General features: G+C 40.3%; 1 protein-coding gene across 1 annotated transcript in view; it reads left to right on the top strand.

Moving 5' to 3' along the window:
* The window catches only part of TIAM1 (TIAM Rac1 associated GEF 1), a 141,360-nt gene that overhangs the window by 22,007 nt on the left and 104,666 nt on the right, over positions 1 to 14,687 (top strand). Inside the window, exons 3-4 of the mRNA XM_063094812.1 lie at positions 18 to 465; positions 5,878 to 6,050. Coding sequence (XP_062950882.1) covers positions 18 to 465; positions 5,878 to 6,050 — 621 coding nt within the window. The remainder of the gene's footprint in view (positions 1 to 17; positions 466 to 5,877; positions 6,051 to 14,687) is intronic.

The raw sequence follows: 14,687 nt of genomic DNA, 5'->3' as shown, positions 1-14,687 counted from the left end.
CTCTTCCTGCTCCCAAGGATGTTAACGCAGGTGAGGGCAGTGAGTTTGCAGACAGCGGGATCGAAGGGGCCACCACCGACACAGACCTCCTGTCCAGGCGGTCCAATGCCACCAACTCCAGCTACTCGCCGCCCGCCGGCCGGGCCTTCGTGGGCAGCGACAGCGGCAGCAGCTCCACCGGGGACGCGGCTCGCCAGGGTGTGTACGAGAACTTCCGGCGGGAGCTGCAGATGAGCACGGCCAACAGCGAGAGCCTGGAGGAGGCGGGCTCCGCGCACAGCGACGAGCAGAGCAGCGGCACCCTGAGCTCCCCGGGCCGCTCGGACATCCTGCTGACGGCCGCGCAGGGCACGGTGCGCAAGGCCGGAGCCCTGGCCGTCAAGAACTTCCTGGTGCACAAGAAGAACAAGAAGGTGGAGTCGGCCACCCGGAGGAAGTGGAAGCATTACTGGGTGTCCCTGAAAGGTAAGCGAGGGGCCCTGGCTCCGCGCTGCATCACCGTTGTGCGATCGTGCGCAGACTCGCCTGATGGGGTTTTCTCTTTGTTATCATATGGAATTATTTCACGCTAATTTTTAGGAAATTTTCTTTTATTGTGGTAAGAGCACTTAACATGAGATCTACCCTCTTATATTTTTAAATGTGCAATATGTAGTATTGTAGTCTGTAGGTACAATGTTTTATGACTTATCTCTAGAACTTAATCGTCAGACTTAACTGAAATTTTATACCCCTTGATTAGTAACTCCCCCTGTCCCCCCACACCCTTAAATAATGTTTCCTTTTTTTCCCTTTACTTCTTTTTACAGTTAAGCTAGAGGAGCATCTCATATCTGTTTCCTTATATTTCCACCTGGTTCTGATGGCAGTTTGGAAGGATGAGTTGCAAAAACATTTTTTTTTAGAATCATTCAAGTTAGTGAAATACCTCCCCAAATGAATGCTTTGGAGGGGAAATCATTAGCTTAAATCCTAAGAAATTGCTTTTCTTTAGGTTAAAAAAAATCAGTAGAATATCTCTTAATTTCATAGGGTTCAACCTGATGTAAATGAAATGTCTAACTTATGTTTCTGAAAAAGTCAGTCGCTATTTTATAGTCAAACTTTGTATGTTTGAGTATGTATATGTAGAGATACATACAGATATGTATCTATCAGTATTTTCTTTTCATAGAACCATGATGCTTTTATATGTTGCTATTCATTGTCATTATGCATACATTTGTGAAGTATGTGTGTATATTTTTGCACATACCTGCATATGGAGTGGTAGTGTAGAAGCTGTAATATGTTTGTGAAAACACTTCACAAGGTCACTTAGAGTTTTTGTCACAAGCTAGATTTGAAGCAGGGTTAGTAAATGGTAAGATAGGTTAGACAGGTTAACAAGATTAAAGAAAGGGCACAGGAAGAAGCATCTTGGGCTTACCAGGTGTGGTGCCTACACTTAGACCATTTGATAACTGGATTTCATCAACTGCGCTTGGTGAAACCTAGAGGCGTGGAACAGCCTCCAGCTCTCCTCACTGAGGTGAGCTCATGCCTGTGCAGTGGTGTGCAGGCCAACCCTGTGGGACAGGAGGGTGTGGTGGGTCCTGTGACCAGTGGTGCCAGCTGTTGCTTCGATGCCTGGTGGACCAGGAGGGAAGCATGTTGGTTAGGATATAGGTTTTGCTGCATGTCACAGAGACCCACAATGACAATGACAGTGCCAGGTGCCATAGGCAAGACGGAACTTTATTTTCCTCTCACCTTTAAGAAGTAGACAAGCTCAAGCTTGTTTGGTAACTCTTTCCTATGAAGTCATCCAGGGGCCTGGGACCCTTCCGTCTTGTTGCTCAGCTAGTCTTAGAGCACTATCTTTTGATGAGTCTTGGATGTAGTGGACTTGCTCACAAAACATGGATGTTCATCCTGTGGGAGCACTTTGGAGAACTGCTACTGTTCTTTCTCATGTGTGACCTGCCCTGGCTTGCTGTGGAGGTGATACAGGGTTGTGTCTGAGGGGCCTGGATCATGCCAGCTGCTCTGCTGTGGTGACGTGGGAAAGGCTTCTTCCTCTCCCGCCTCCTGCTCCTCCCTCAAGTACAGGTACCACTGGACGCTGCAGCCTCTCTTCCCTTTAGCAGCCTGTCTTATCATTCAATTTATTAATTGCTGCTGATTTCTCAACAGCTTGATTCGAAGACCACCTTCATCAGTCACCCGAGGTGCTTTCTGGTTGTACCTCATACCTGCTGAATCACAGGGTTCAGAGGTGGGCCCCTGTATTAGTTTGCTACAGGGGCCATAACAGAGCACCACAGACTGGGTGGTGTAAATAAGTTTTCTCTCTTACAGTCCTGGAGGCTAGAAGTCTGAGGCCAAGGTGTTGGCAGGGTGGGTTTCTTCTGAGGCCTCTTCTTGAATTGAAGATAGCCATCTTCTTTTGGTATGTTCACATGGTCTTTTCTTCACACCCATGTCCAAATTCCCTCTTCCTATAAGGACACCAGTCATATCGGATTAGGGCCCACCTTCATGACCCCATTTTACCTTAACTACTTCTTTAAAGGCTCTATCTCCAAATACGGTACATTCTCAGGTAGTGGAGGTCAGGACTTCAACATAGGAATTTGGGGGCAGGGGCGTAATTCAGCCCATAAAAGGCCCTGAATCTGCAGTTATAGTGAATTGAATTATGTCCCCCCAAAACTCCCTGAAGCTTGAATTGTGTCCCCCAAGTTTTATGTATTAGAAACTTTTATGTATTAGAAACTGACTGTTAAGAGGATGGGAAATCCTATTATGGTAATTGAAAGGTGGAGCCTTGAAGAGGTGATTAGATTGAAGGACCGTGCAGTAGTGAATGGATTAAAAATGGTGGTCAGGGGTGTGGTTCTGAGGGCTTTAAAAGCAGAGGAGGAGAGTCTGCCTTTTGCTCTCTGTGCTCTCTCTCTGCTTCCACCATCTTGCAACATGAGACCCCTGGGTCACTGTCACCACCATCAGATGGACTTTGGACTTCCCAGCCTCAGAAACTGTAAGCAATAAATTTCATTTTCTTTATAAATCACCCAGTTCAGTGTACTTTGTTATAAGCAACAAAAAAAGACTAATACAGCAGTTTAAACAACTTCCCAGGTGATTCTTACTGTAAAGTTTTGAAAAGCAATGTTAGTGGCATAGAATAAAAATAATCAGGTGATACTTGGGACGTAGCAGAGGGGGGTATTTTTCTGCCATTCACTTAGAGAATAAGTGACACGGGAAGCCAGGGTGCAGGCGTTCAGGAGCACAGCCCACAGGCCTAATAGGGGAGGGAGCCTTCACTTTCTTGGTGACCCAGATCTGAGTGACACAATCTGTCAGGATCCAGGCCCAGAACACGGAGCCACTGAGTCCTTCGCTTCTTAAGCCTGACAGGTTCCCATTATATGTTGACATACTTGGGGCTTTGTCCTTGCCACTCAAAAGCAAATCTTGTTGTTGACTTTTTCTTAGCAGCTCTTGGATATTGAGAAATAAAAAGGAGAACACCTGGGAACTGTGAAATAGAGATTTTTTCCAAAGACTCTTTCACATTAGACAAAATAATTTTTAAAAAAGATTTTTATCTAGAATGTGCCTCTGGATTGTCGCTGTGGACAACTGAAGAGGATAAAGATAATATTCAAGTGAAGATGAGGGTACAGAGACTTTTATCAGGGACTATGTAGTTTTTGGATTTGCCGCTTCATGTTAGTCTTAAAATTGGAACAAGTTGATAACTGAGTAAAAGCTGATTTCAACCACCACTGTTGCAGATGATTCTAAAGCAAAATTGAAAAATGATGAAAACAGCTACTTGGGAAGACCATACAATATTCAATGTGTGCACATGCCAGGATTTGTGGGTATTTCCTAATTCATTATCTGAAGACTTCTTTCTCTGTTCTCAACCTGTGATAAAGTGTGTTACTCCTTTTATGCTAAAAATCTACTGATCATTAGTATATGTTAGTTGTAAAGATTATTTAGAGCAGATTTTCTCAACTGTGGCACTATTGACATTTTCTGGATACTTCTTTGTGGTGGGGGGCTGTCCTGGGAATTGTAGGTTGGTTAGCAGCTTCCTTGTCCTCTGCCCACTAGATGCCAGTAGCATGTTCTCCTTCCTCAGGTTGTGACAACCAAAAATGTCTATAGACATCACCAAATTTGCCCCACCATGAGAACCTCCGATTTGAAGGAAAATAGTCTTCCCCCTTTCATTCTAGTTTTTGTTTCTCTTTATCTCTGATCTATGCTATCTTAAGGCATGGAAATAGGAGGTATAGATGATGCTGTGACTTGATACAAGTATTCCTAAAAAACCCTTGCGATCTTCAAAATCATAGGGATTATGGGAAAAATAGAGTTGGGGCATACTGCTCAACAGGTGTGTATTTAAATTATGTGGACGCAACTTTTAAATCCCAAACTAAAGAAAACGAAAAAACAGCTCTACTAAAATGCTACTAAAAATTTCTAATAAACACTATAAGACTTTACCTTTAAAAAAAAATAGCACAGGAATTTACCTTTAAAAAAGGAAGCAAATATAGCACGAATGGGTGAAAGGAATAGTTGAGACTCCTGAATGATGGAGACAAGGGTGACATGGATGAAATCAGAAAGCTCAGGAGCACCGTGCAACAGGACTTTTAGACAGAGCCTGTAGTCACACTGTGTCAAGGGAAAAACTGAAATGAATTCTTTCATTTCATACCAGTGCATACCAGCATGCTAGATTCAGCTGCATGAGGGAGGAGTGTGGCATTCAGCAGCTATTAACATGGCAATGTGAAATATTATGGGCTAGGAAACATTGCCTTTGAACCAATGTGACTTTTTCATTGATCTACATCATTCTATATTACTAATCACCTATGAGCAAATTTGTTTTACAGACTCATTTTGTAGCTGACTAGATTGTACTTTCAGGGGCTTTGCAAGTCACATAAAGTGTGGCACTTGCTGGTGGTGAGAAAGATGGTGAAAATGGACTGAGTAGCATATGCTGAAGTTGAGGAAGAGTCGTAAGTTTTGCCCAGGTTTCTCCTGAAATTGGTTTCGATTAGTTGAGAATAAGTGTTCAGCCAGTAATGGCTGTTTACGTGAGCCTTAAGTCTAGGCAATGATGGAGGGAATCTATTGAAGCCATGTTGCCACGGCCTATGAAATATTTCTGTTGCTACTGTCTCATTAGTTTCACAGCGTAATTAAGTATGGACCTGGACTCCGGCTTCCCCCAGGCCTTCATATGTGTGCCGTGTATTTCCTCTTTCAGTAGGAACAAGACAAGGTTTATTTCTAGAAAAAAATTTCTAAATAAAATCTGAGACCAAAAATGTATCATTTCTTTCCTTATCCTTAAAGCACCTAAGGTCAGTATTATGTATTGTTTTTTTTCAAGGGCTAGTCCAGAAACCCAACACATTTTCTAGAGTTTCCCGGTTGCATATCACGTAAGGCGTATTGGAACGGGCTCCAGTGGGATGGTAGTGACTGCCACACAGTGCTAGGTACAGTTTTGGCCAGAAGAACAGTGTTTACCAGTTGCCGTTGGGCTAAGGATCCACAAAACCCCCACATGCCTGTGAGGATAACTAACTAGACATTCTAAAACAGAAAGTAAGGATCTTAACTTGAGAGCATGTGTGAAGGGGTCTCATGCAGGTTGAGGAGCTGTGATTTAAGATCTGTGCTCTTCTCTAGGCCTATCCAAGACTTGAGTACAAGCACGGCCCCGTTCTCTTTGCTTCCTGGGTTCCACTCACTTTAATTTCCAGCCCTTTCCTGGTGATGCAGCACAAGTGTCAGTTTCTGTTGCCCAAGCACCAAATACTCACACAGACCCCTATTCTGTTTTCTCAGGATGCACACTCTTTTTCTACGAGAGTGATGGCAGGTCTGGAATAGACCACAACAGCATCCCCAAGCACGCCGTCTGGGTGGAGAACAGCATTGTGCAGGCCGTGCCCGAGCACCCCAAGAAGGACTTTGTCTTCTGTCTCAGCAATTCCCTGGGCGATGCCTTCCTCTTTCAGGTTTGTTGGGCACTTCCGTTGCAGGGCATTTTAAACCTCTGAATTTGATACCTTCCACTCTTGCCTAAGTACCCCACCCTTTTTTTCCTTTTAGTGGTGGGATTTATTTGTTGCTTATTATGGAAACAAAAATGGTGAATGACAAAATAAACATTTGTACTAAATTCTAGAAATGAGAGACCTCACCGAGAAGGTTTCAGAGTGAAGTCTGAGGAGGGTTATGAGTTAGATTTGAGAAGCTTGATTCGTTTGCCATCAGCTGGAGGATTTCTCAGTGTAGTCTCAGTACCATTTGGGTAGCACTTTAGAGAGGGATCATACGTTCCTTTATTTAGACATGATTTGAGCTGTCAAAAATTTTTATCGTAATATGTTCTCTTCTAATATTAATCATAAAGTAAAATAATGACGTCTCAGGAATGACTGGCTATACCCAGTTTTTCTTCCTTATCTTATCAGAACTTTCTACCCACTGTTTGAAGTTGGACTGTTAATTATTTTAAAAAATACTTCCCTACTAATTGCTTCAGGGTTACTTTTTTCTTTTATAGAGGATCCTTTGAGTTCGGTTAGTTTCCTGAAATCTGTAAATACACTTTGTTGTGGTGGCCACCAAAGCCCTGCAAGAACTTTTCTTGTATTAAGAAGGCTTCCTTCATTTATTCCAATAATTAATTAATTTCTGACACCTTTATTTTGTGCTTCCTGTGTGCTAGGCCCAGTCCTATTGAGAATACCAGGAAGATTTTGACACACTCTTTCTACTCTTAGAAATGTTCATGTATAATAGGAGCAATAGACACAGGAACAAATCTTTGTAACGTGATAAGGCCCAACAATGAATATTAAAAAAAGAGCAGGGATTAATCAGGTGAAATGGACAGTGAGAATATTTCATGCACGGAGACAGCTGGAACAAAGGTTTGGAGGAATAGTTTATTTCTCTGAGTTTCTGACTTTGTCCTCTAAAGTTATTGCTCTTTAGGCAATTAAGAAATATAAAGTGGAAATTTTGTTTGTGTAAAGACACAGCGTCTGTGTTTTCTTTTTTAAAATCTGTGATGTAAAACACAGAAAGAAGAGTACACCGAATATAAATGTACTGCTCAATGAACTATCACAGAATAAATATGTAACCACCACCCAGGTCAAGAAATAGAAGGTTCAGGCACCCTATCAGCACACATCCCCCTGCCCCCTGGTACTAGTTGAATATAGTGAACATGTCTTTTATCACCCAAGCCAGGACGCTTTTGTTTATCTGGGAGTAACTTAATTTCTCCTTCATGTGTGAAGGATAGTTTTGCTGTATATAGAATTCTTAATTGACTGTCTTATTTCAGTGCTTTGAAAATGTCATCCCACTGCCTTTGACCTCCATAATTTCTGATGTAAAATCAGCTGTTAATTTTATGAGGATTCCTTGTACATGATGAGTTGTTTCTCCCTTTCTGCTTTGAATATTTTGTCTTTGTCTTTAAACTTGGATTATGATAGGTGTTGGTATCAATCTCTTTGTGTTTACTCTACCTGGAATTAATTGTGCTTCTTGGATGTGTAGATTTGTGTGTGTGTGTGTGTGTGTGTGTGTGTGTGTGTGTGTGTGTGTTTAAATTACATTTGGACAATTTTCAGCTATTATTTCTTCAGTTAGTCTTTCTGCCTATTTATCTCTCTCCTCTTTTTCTGTAATTTCTATTATATTTATACTAGTATGATTGATTGTGTCCCACAGGTCTCTGAGACTCTATTTTTCTTTATTCTTTTTTTTTTGTTCTGTTCCTTGACCTGGATAATCTCAATTGATCTGCTTCACATTCACTGTTTCTTTTTTCCAACAGCTCAAATCTGTTATTGAGTGCTTCTGATTATTTTACATTTCAACTCCAGAATTTATATTTTGTTTTCATTTAAAAAAATTTATTTCTCTATTGATGTTTTCTATTTGGTGAGATATCATTCTCATACTTTATTTCTTTAGACATGGTTTCCTTTAGTTTTTTGAATATATTCAAAATAGTTGATTTAAAGTCTTTGCTGAGCACACTCTCAACATCTAGATTTCCTCAGAGACAATTTCTATTGACTGCTTCTTTTCTTGTATATGGACCATGCTTTATTTTTTCTCTGCATGTCTCACACTTTCTGGTTGAAACTGTACATTTTAAGTAATATGATGTGGCAACTCTTGAAAGCAGATCCACCTCCATCCTCCAGGGTTGTTGTTGTTGTTGTTAGTGGTGCTTCCTTGTTTATTGAGTTTCCTGAAATCTGTAAAATCTTTATACTTTGTTCTATGTGTCCACTAAAGTCTCTACTTAACTAGTTTAGTGGTCAGCTAATGATTGGACAAAGATTTTTCTTAAATGCCTAGAGGAAATAAGTCACCCAGTCTTTCCTGAGGACTTCTGTGTGCATGTTGAAGTACATCTTCAATGCTTAGGCAGCTCATTTTCAACTCTGCCTTACTTATCCTTCACCTCTGCTTTTACAGAGCCTTACGGTCAGCCAGAGGGTGAGCTTAGGACCTTCTCAGGGCTTCCTGGGCATGTGCAGAGCTCTATGCATCTGTATGACCATCTAGATTCCCAGGACTGTATCAAAACTTTTCAAAGCCCTCTATGGAAATCTTATTCCCCAGCTTTTCTTTAAGTTTCTTGGTCAATTTCTTATTTGCTCCAACTATCACTGCCTCAGGTAGCTATGATGTTAAACAATTGTCGCTGATTGTTTTTCACAAATGCCCCTGGAGTAAAGATGCTTACAGGAGTGATGTCTGAGTCATGTCAAATAGCAATAAGCCCTGTGAATGGGATTTCCTGGGACCTGCTAGATAAGTCAGATAATGACTATTTTCTAAGAATGGTGTTTTGGGAGCACTCCAGACCCATTCTGCCCTCTCCAGTGGTTGCTAAGCTGCCGGTTTTCATGTGATTATGGAGATGAGACAAAAATGGGAGTAAGGAAGTTAAAATGCCACAAAACTTGCAGTTCTTACATAGATTCAGCCATTTATCTTTAATAAACACATTTCAAATTGTTGTAGGACTTATATTAATTCCACAATTTTGAAAAAGATTATTTTGACAGTTTTTGCCAGTGTTCTTATTGCTTTTATGGGAGAACAGCATTTTGGAGGTCCTCAGTCCCACATCGATGCTGATGGCATTCACCAGGGCACTTTAGAAACTAGACACTATTAACAGTTATACCAGTCAGGGAAATGCAAATCAAAACCGCAGTGAGATATAATCTCACCCCAGTTAGAATGGCCATTATCAAAACAGTTATGTCAGGATAACAGGTATAACCTGTGACAGTTCCAGGTGAACTGGAACATGTGGAAAAGTTTTAATAGGTACATTTGGGTTGTTCCCAGGTTTGGGGGATCATGAACAATGTTGCTATGAGCTCTCTTGTCCCTGTTCTCAGGATATATTTATCCACATTTCTGTTGTATATATACCTGGGAGTGGCATTGCTGGGTCACAGAATAGGCATATTTTCAAGTTTACTAGATACTGCCAAACAGTTTCCAAAATGATTAAAATAATTTATGCTCCCATCAGCAGCCCAGGAGAATTCCAGTTGTTCCTCATCCTTGTCAACACTTGATATTATCAGATCTTTTTTCTTTTCCTTTTTCTTTTTTCTTATTTAAAGCTATTAGTATGAAGTTGAGCACAATTTTATGTGTTTAATGATTGTTTCAATATCATCTTTTGTGAAGTGCTTATTTCAATCTCTTGTTGATTTTTCCATTGGGTTTTCTTTCTTAATTTATGGCAGTTCTTTATGTATTTTGTATATCATTTCTTTGCTGATTATATTTATTTCAAATATCTTCTTCCACTCTGTGGCTTGCTCTTTACTCTCTTAACAGTATCATTTGTTGTAGTGAAACTTTTAATTTTAATGTATTCTCATTTCTCAAAGCTTTCTTTATTGGGTAGTGTTTTGTGTATCCTATTAAAAAACTTACATGCTCCAAGGTTATGAAAATGTTCTTCTGTATGTCTTATAAATTGTTGTTTTTCTGCATCTGGTGTAGCTTTTTATTTATTATCCGGAAATCTTGCAAAGGAACCAATGCCTAACTACTCTGACAACAACAATAATAGTAACATTCTTGTGATATCAGTAGTTATCTTTTACTGAGCCCAAACTGTATACCACTATTTTGAAAGTATCTTACAACATGAGCCACATTTAGGGCTGGCCCATGGCTCACTTGGGAGAGCGTGGTGCTGATAACACCAAGGCAAGGGTTAAGATCCCCTTACTGGTCATCTTTTAAAACAAACAAACAAACAAAAAACCAACATGAGCCACAAAATTCTTCGACCAGTGGTGAGTTGGATTGTGTATCCATGTTTTAATGAATTGATGTGGATTTTGTATCCTATTTGGTGAAGCTGAGGCTTATATAATAAGGCATTATTAGCCACATTTATTATTACTGAGTATCAGGGCTGGATTCAAACCAAGCCTCTATCTTATTGCTTGCATATATTATTTATCCTTTTACTATTACTATTGGCCCTAAGAAGAACATAGACAAGAATCAGTGGCTACAGTAAAAAGTAACTTCCTCCTATCTTTAGAATTAAGCCAGTCATTGGGAATATCTCTAAATCATAACCCGATTTTGGCAATTCTTACCTCCCATCTCAGGTTAGATTATTATCTGATCGATTTCAGGAAGGTTCCCTTTTTACTTACCTCTGGTGTGAATTCCTTTTGAAAGGACTTCCATGGTCATAAAATTGCTAGTAGAATCTAAGTACCCAATAGGTCACGTGGAATAAACTTTTTTGTGTGTGTGTGACAACATAGGTTTTATTCTTGAAAACCTCTGTGTCTTCTTTTTATGGTAAAAATTTATGCTACTTACGTGGGATAGAGCACAAAATGAACCTTTTCAGAGGAAATTACTGCTGTTTGGGATCCATGGAGGCATTTTCTGCCTTCTTATTGTAATCCACATAACTCTAGAGGGGCCAAATTTGAAAGAAACCTGTGTATGTAGGGGGTGAGGTTAAAGCAAGGGAGATCAAGCATGATTATGGAAATAATTTGTAGGTTATTCCAGCCCCAGGGCTCAGTTCAGTGCACACAGTTCCCATAGCCTGAATGCTGCTGATTTGATGCTGTTACTCAGATATCCACAGATTCGCCCATGGAAAGGAGGTTTGTGTTACCTACCAGCAAAAGTAAAAAAGGGGTTTTGTATGCAGGTTGGGGGTTGCAATATGCATGAATATTGGAGCAGTTATACAGAAGAAGTGCTTTGCTGTCTGCAAAATGAGGCTATAGCTCCTGCATTTAAACTATTTTAATTAGAGTTCTTTCCTCCATCTTGAAGCCAGAGACAACACCTACCACTCACAAGATACAGTATCCTGTTGGGCCTAATTCGTCCATTACTTGAGGATGTCACATACAGTTCCAAAAAGCTCATTCACTTTGATGGTAACATATTCTAATATTAGTTCTTCATTCCTATATTAAATGCCTTGAGAACATAGCTACTGGGCAGGGTAAGAAAGATTCCTGATTAGGCAGAAAATCATATGCAGTTACCTATCTAAAGAAGGGTAGAAAGTATTATCTCTAGGAGGTGATTGCCTTTCCTTCCATAGAAAGTTTTCTTATCATTTAGAAAGTTACTTGTGTGAAGGTATCATGTGCATATTAAAAAGAGACAGGTAAACAAAAAAAATAGTGCCATATCATTACGTTGAGTGGAAGATTGAATGTGATATTGCGATTAAGTATCTGATAGATAGCAAATAACTCAATAAATGTTAGGTACAGTTACCATTTTAGTAATACAGAAAAAGAGACTAGTTCCTCTTAAATAAGTGTCTTTATAAAAATTGAGTGTGGCTTCACTGTGAAAAGCCTAAGGCTTTGGTTTCATCAGGCTCTGGAGATCTGTCTTGGAGTGCCACATCTGGTTCTGTGTATCAGACTTGAGGAAGGCCATTGGTTCATACCCTGTAGAAGGGCAGCCGGGTTAGGGAAAAATCTGGAAATCATCTTCCACAAAGAGACATCAAGTGGACTTGGTAGAAAATACTTTAGAGGGGATTTAGCACCTTGGATTTGAGTGGACTAAAGTCCATCCTCACTCTCAAGCTGGGCACCATCTCTGCAAGGCCCCTGCCACTAGGTCAGCCCGCTCACTGGGCGACCACTCCCATTCCTTGGGACCTCTGAGCTTTGCAACTGTCCATTCTGTTAGTCAGCCATAAGTCCTAGAAAGTTCTCCATCATGTTAAGATAATATGCTACTTTGGGGGACTCTTACCATTTCCCTTTGTTTCCATGTTCACCCCCAAAAGACTTGCTTATCCTTCCTCATAACCTTTTAAATACTTGAAAACAGCTGTCTTTCACCTCCTGCCTCGTCTCCTCTTTGGGCTACCCTGCCTAAGCCATTCTCCCTGTTCTTTTTTTAAGCGTGCTCTGGATCTCGGAGTCCTGTCCCCCACGTGGTCCTCCCTGTGTGTGCAGCCTGCGGTGGGGTTCCTGCTGCTCTCGTTTCCTTCACACACTAGTGTCACATACTTTAATTTATTAGAAACCACATCAAACTGTTGACTTATACTGGGTCTGTGATATCTTAAACCCTCAGCATCAAATCTTACCCAACAAGATCTTCCCCATCTTATTTTAGTAGATTTTCTCCAAAACCCTGAATGCAAACTTTAATTTACCTCTTTGAAATGTTATCCTTGTAGTTTTTATCCTTCAGATGAACCTGTTGAAATCATCTTGGATTTTTATTTGATCTTCCTTGGTGTTTATATCCCTCTTAAATTCACATTATCCTCCAATATGAGAAACTGGATGCGAGGTCTTTTCTTTGTTGGCTTACTTGTTGACTTAGTCTGTAGCTAAGTCCTGTTTTCCCAACACTGTAGATTATATCCCTGCCCCTCGCCAGCCACTTCAGAAATATTTACCTTTGATTTTGGCATGGCTTAGTTGTGGAGAAGGGTCAACTCTAGGATGTGTGGAGCCGTTGGCAAATATTTTTTATGGGGCCCTTATCTACATATATAAAGAATTTAACTCACCCCCGATAAGCTTGTCTGCACCATTCTGGTGACCCAATCTCACACAATCTAGTGAAAGAAATAGCACACAGGCTGGTGGGAGTGACCCACCAGCCGCAGACTCATGTCCAAGAGATTAGGGCATCTTACTGACATCATGTATGGGATGCAGGGTTACAGAGCTCCCTGAAAGAGAGGAACAATATGGGAGCCCCCTCCTGGACCTTTCCCTTTCCAAGGGTTTCCAAGTGCCAGGTGGCAACTTTGAAAATTCAAGGAAAGCACTCCAAACTGTGGGGCCTCCAGAGGTGCAGGACCCAGGGAGGGTCCCCACCTCTCTACCTATTAGGAGAGAGCTGATAGAGAATATGGATGTCGAAGTATCAAATGAATACACAGGGCTGGAAATCAATTACATTACATGCCCTATCAGCAGCACGTCAGAGGTTTTTCCATACATGTTGAAAGTGCATGCAGAGGTATCATTGTGGCTGAGCTAGACCTCATTTTGTATATTCTTATGTATCTTGAAAATAATATGTTACTAACAGTATTTGCCTTCCCTTTTAAAAATATATATTATTTAAAATTTGTTTTAAATCAATATGAGCACAGTTTAAAAGAATTCAATTCCCCAGATGCACTTTTTTTTTTTGACTGCTAGCCGGCATGGGGATCCAAACTCTTGACCTTAAGTGTAAATGGTATTAGCTGCTGAGCCAAGTTCTATACTATGATTTTATTTCTTTTCTTGAACAGCTTCTGGTTGTTGTTGTTTTCTGTAGTTAATGACTGCCTTTTTTAGTTTGTTTTGGTTCAATTTGGTTGTTTTCTGTTTATGTAGCAGTGATATATTCTAAATTTCCAACGTGTTAGGTAGTTGATCAGTACTGTTTTTCCCTTGAAGCCTGCCCTCCCGGGCTCTCAGCCCTTCTGCCCCTGTGTGGTTGCTCTCAAGGTCTCATGCACATCAGTCACTCTGGAATTTCCCTTTACCACCCTACTTAGATTCTGTATCTCATCTTCCTTTTTTCTTAATAAATTCATTCTTTTTCATAAAAATAACCTGAAGTCATTTCTTAGAAAATGGTGCATATTTGAAAATGTCTTCATCCTGTGTTTTCCTTGAATAATATTTGAGTAATTTGGAATTTTGGATTGGAAATCATTTCCCCTTTGTTCAGTTATTTTCTGATAACGTTCTCATTTCTGCTTATCTTGTGTGTGCTTTCTTTTCTTTATTCTCTTTGAAGCATTTAGAATTATTTCCTTATCACTGGTGTTCTGATCTTTCATAGTGATTTCTCTTCCATTGAAATTTTAAATTTGGCTATTTTTTTGTTCTCCCAAACTCTCCCTCCCTTTCCTTCCTTCCTTCTTTCCTTCCCTCCTTCTTTTTTCCCCTTCCTCTACCCTCCCCCCTTTCTATTTCATTGTTCCTTTTTTATTGTAACCTGTTCTTTTGTTTGTTTCTTTATAGCTTCAGATTCTCTTGTGTCTCTGAGGATACTACAGATTTCAGGGAAGCTTTTTCTGCTTCCGGCATCACTTCCCTTTTCTCCAGATATATTTT

This window comes from Cynocephalus volans, chromosome 1, assembly GCF_027409185.1.
Source record: "Cynocephalus volans isolate mCynVol1 chromosome 1, mCynVol1.pri, whole genome shotgun sequence".
In the NCBI taxonomy this organism is placed as follows: Eukaryota; Metazoa; Chordata; class Mammalia; order Dermoptera; family Cynocephalidae; genus Cynocephalus; species Cynocephalus volans.
This window is presented reverse-complemented; position numbering and strand designations above follow the sequence as displayed.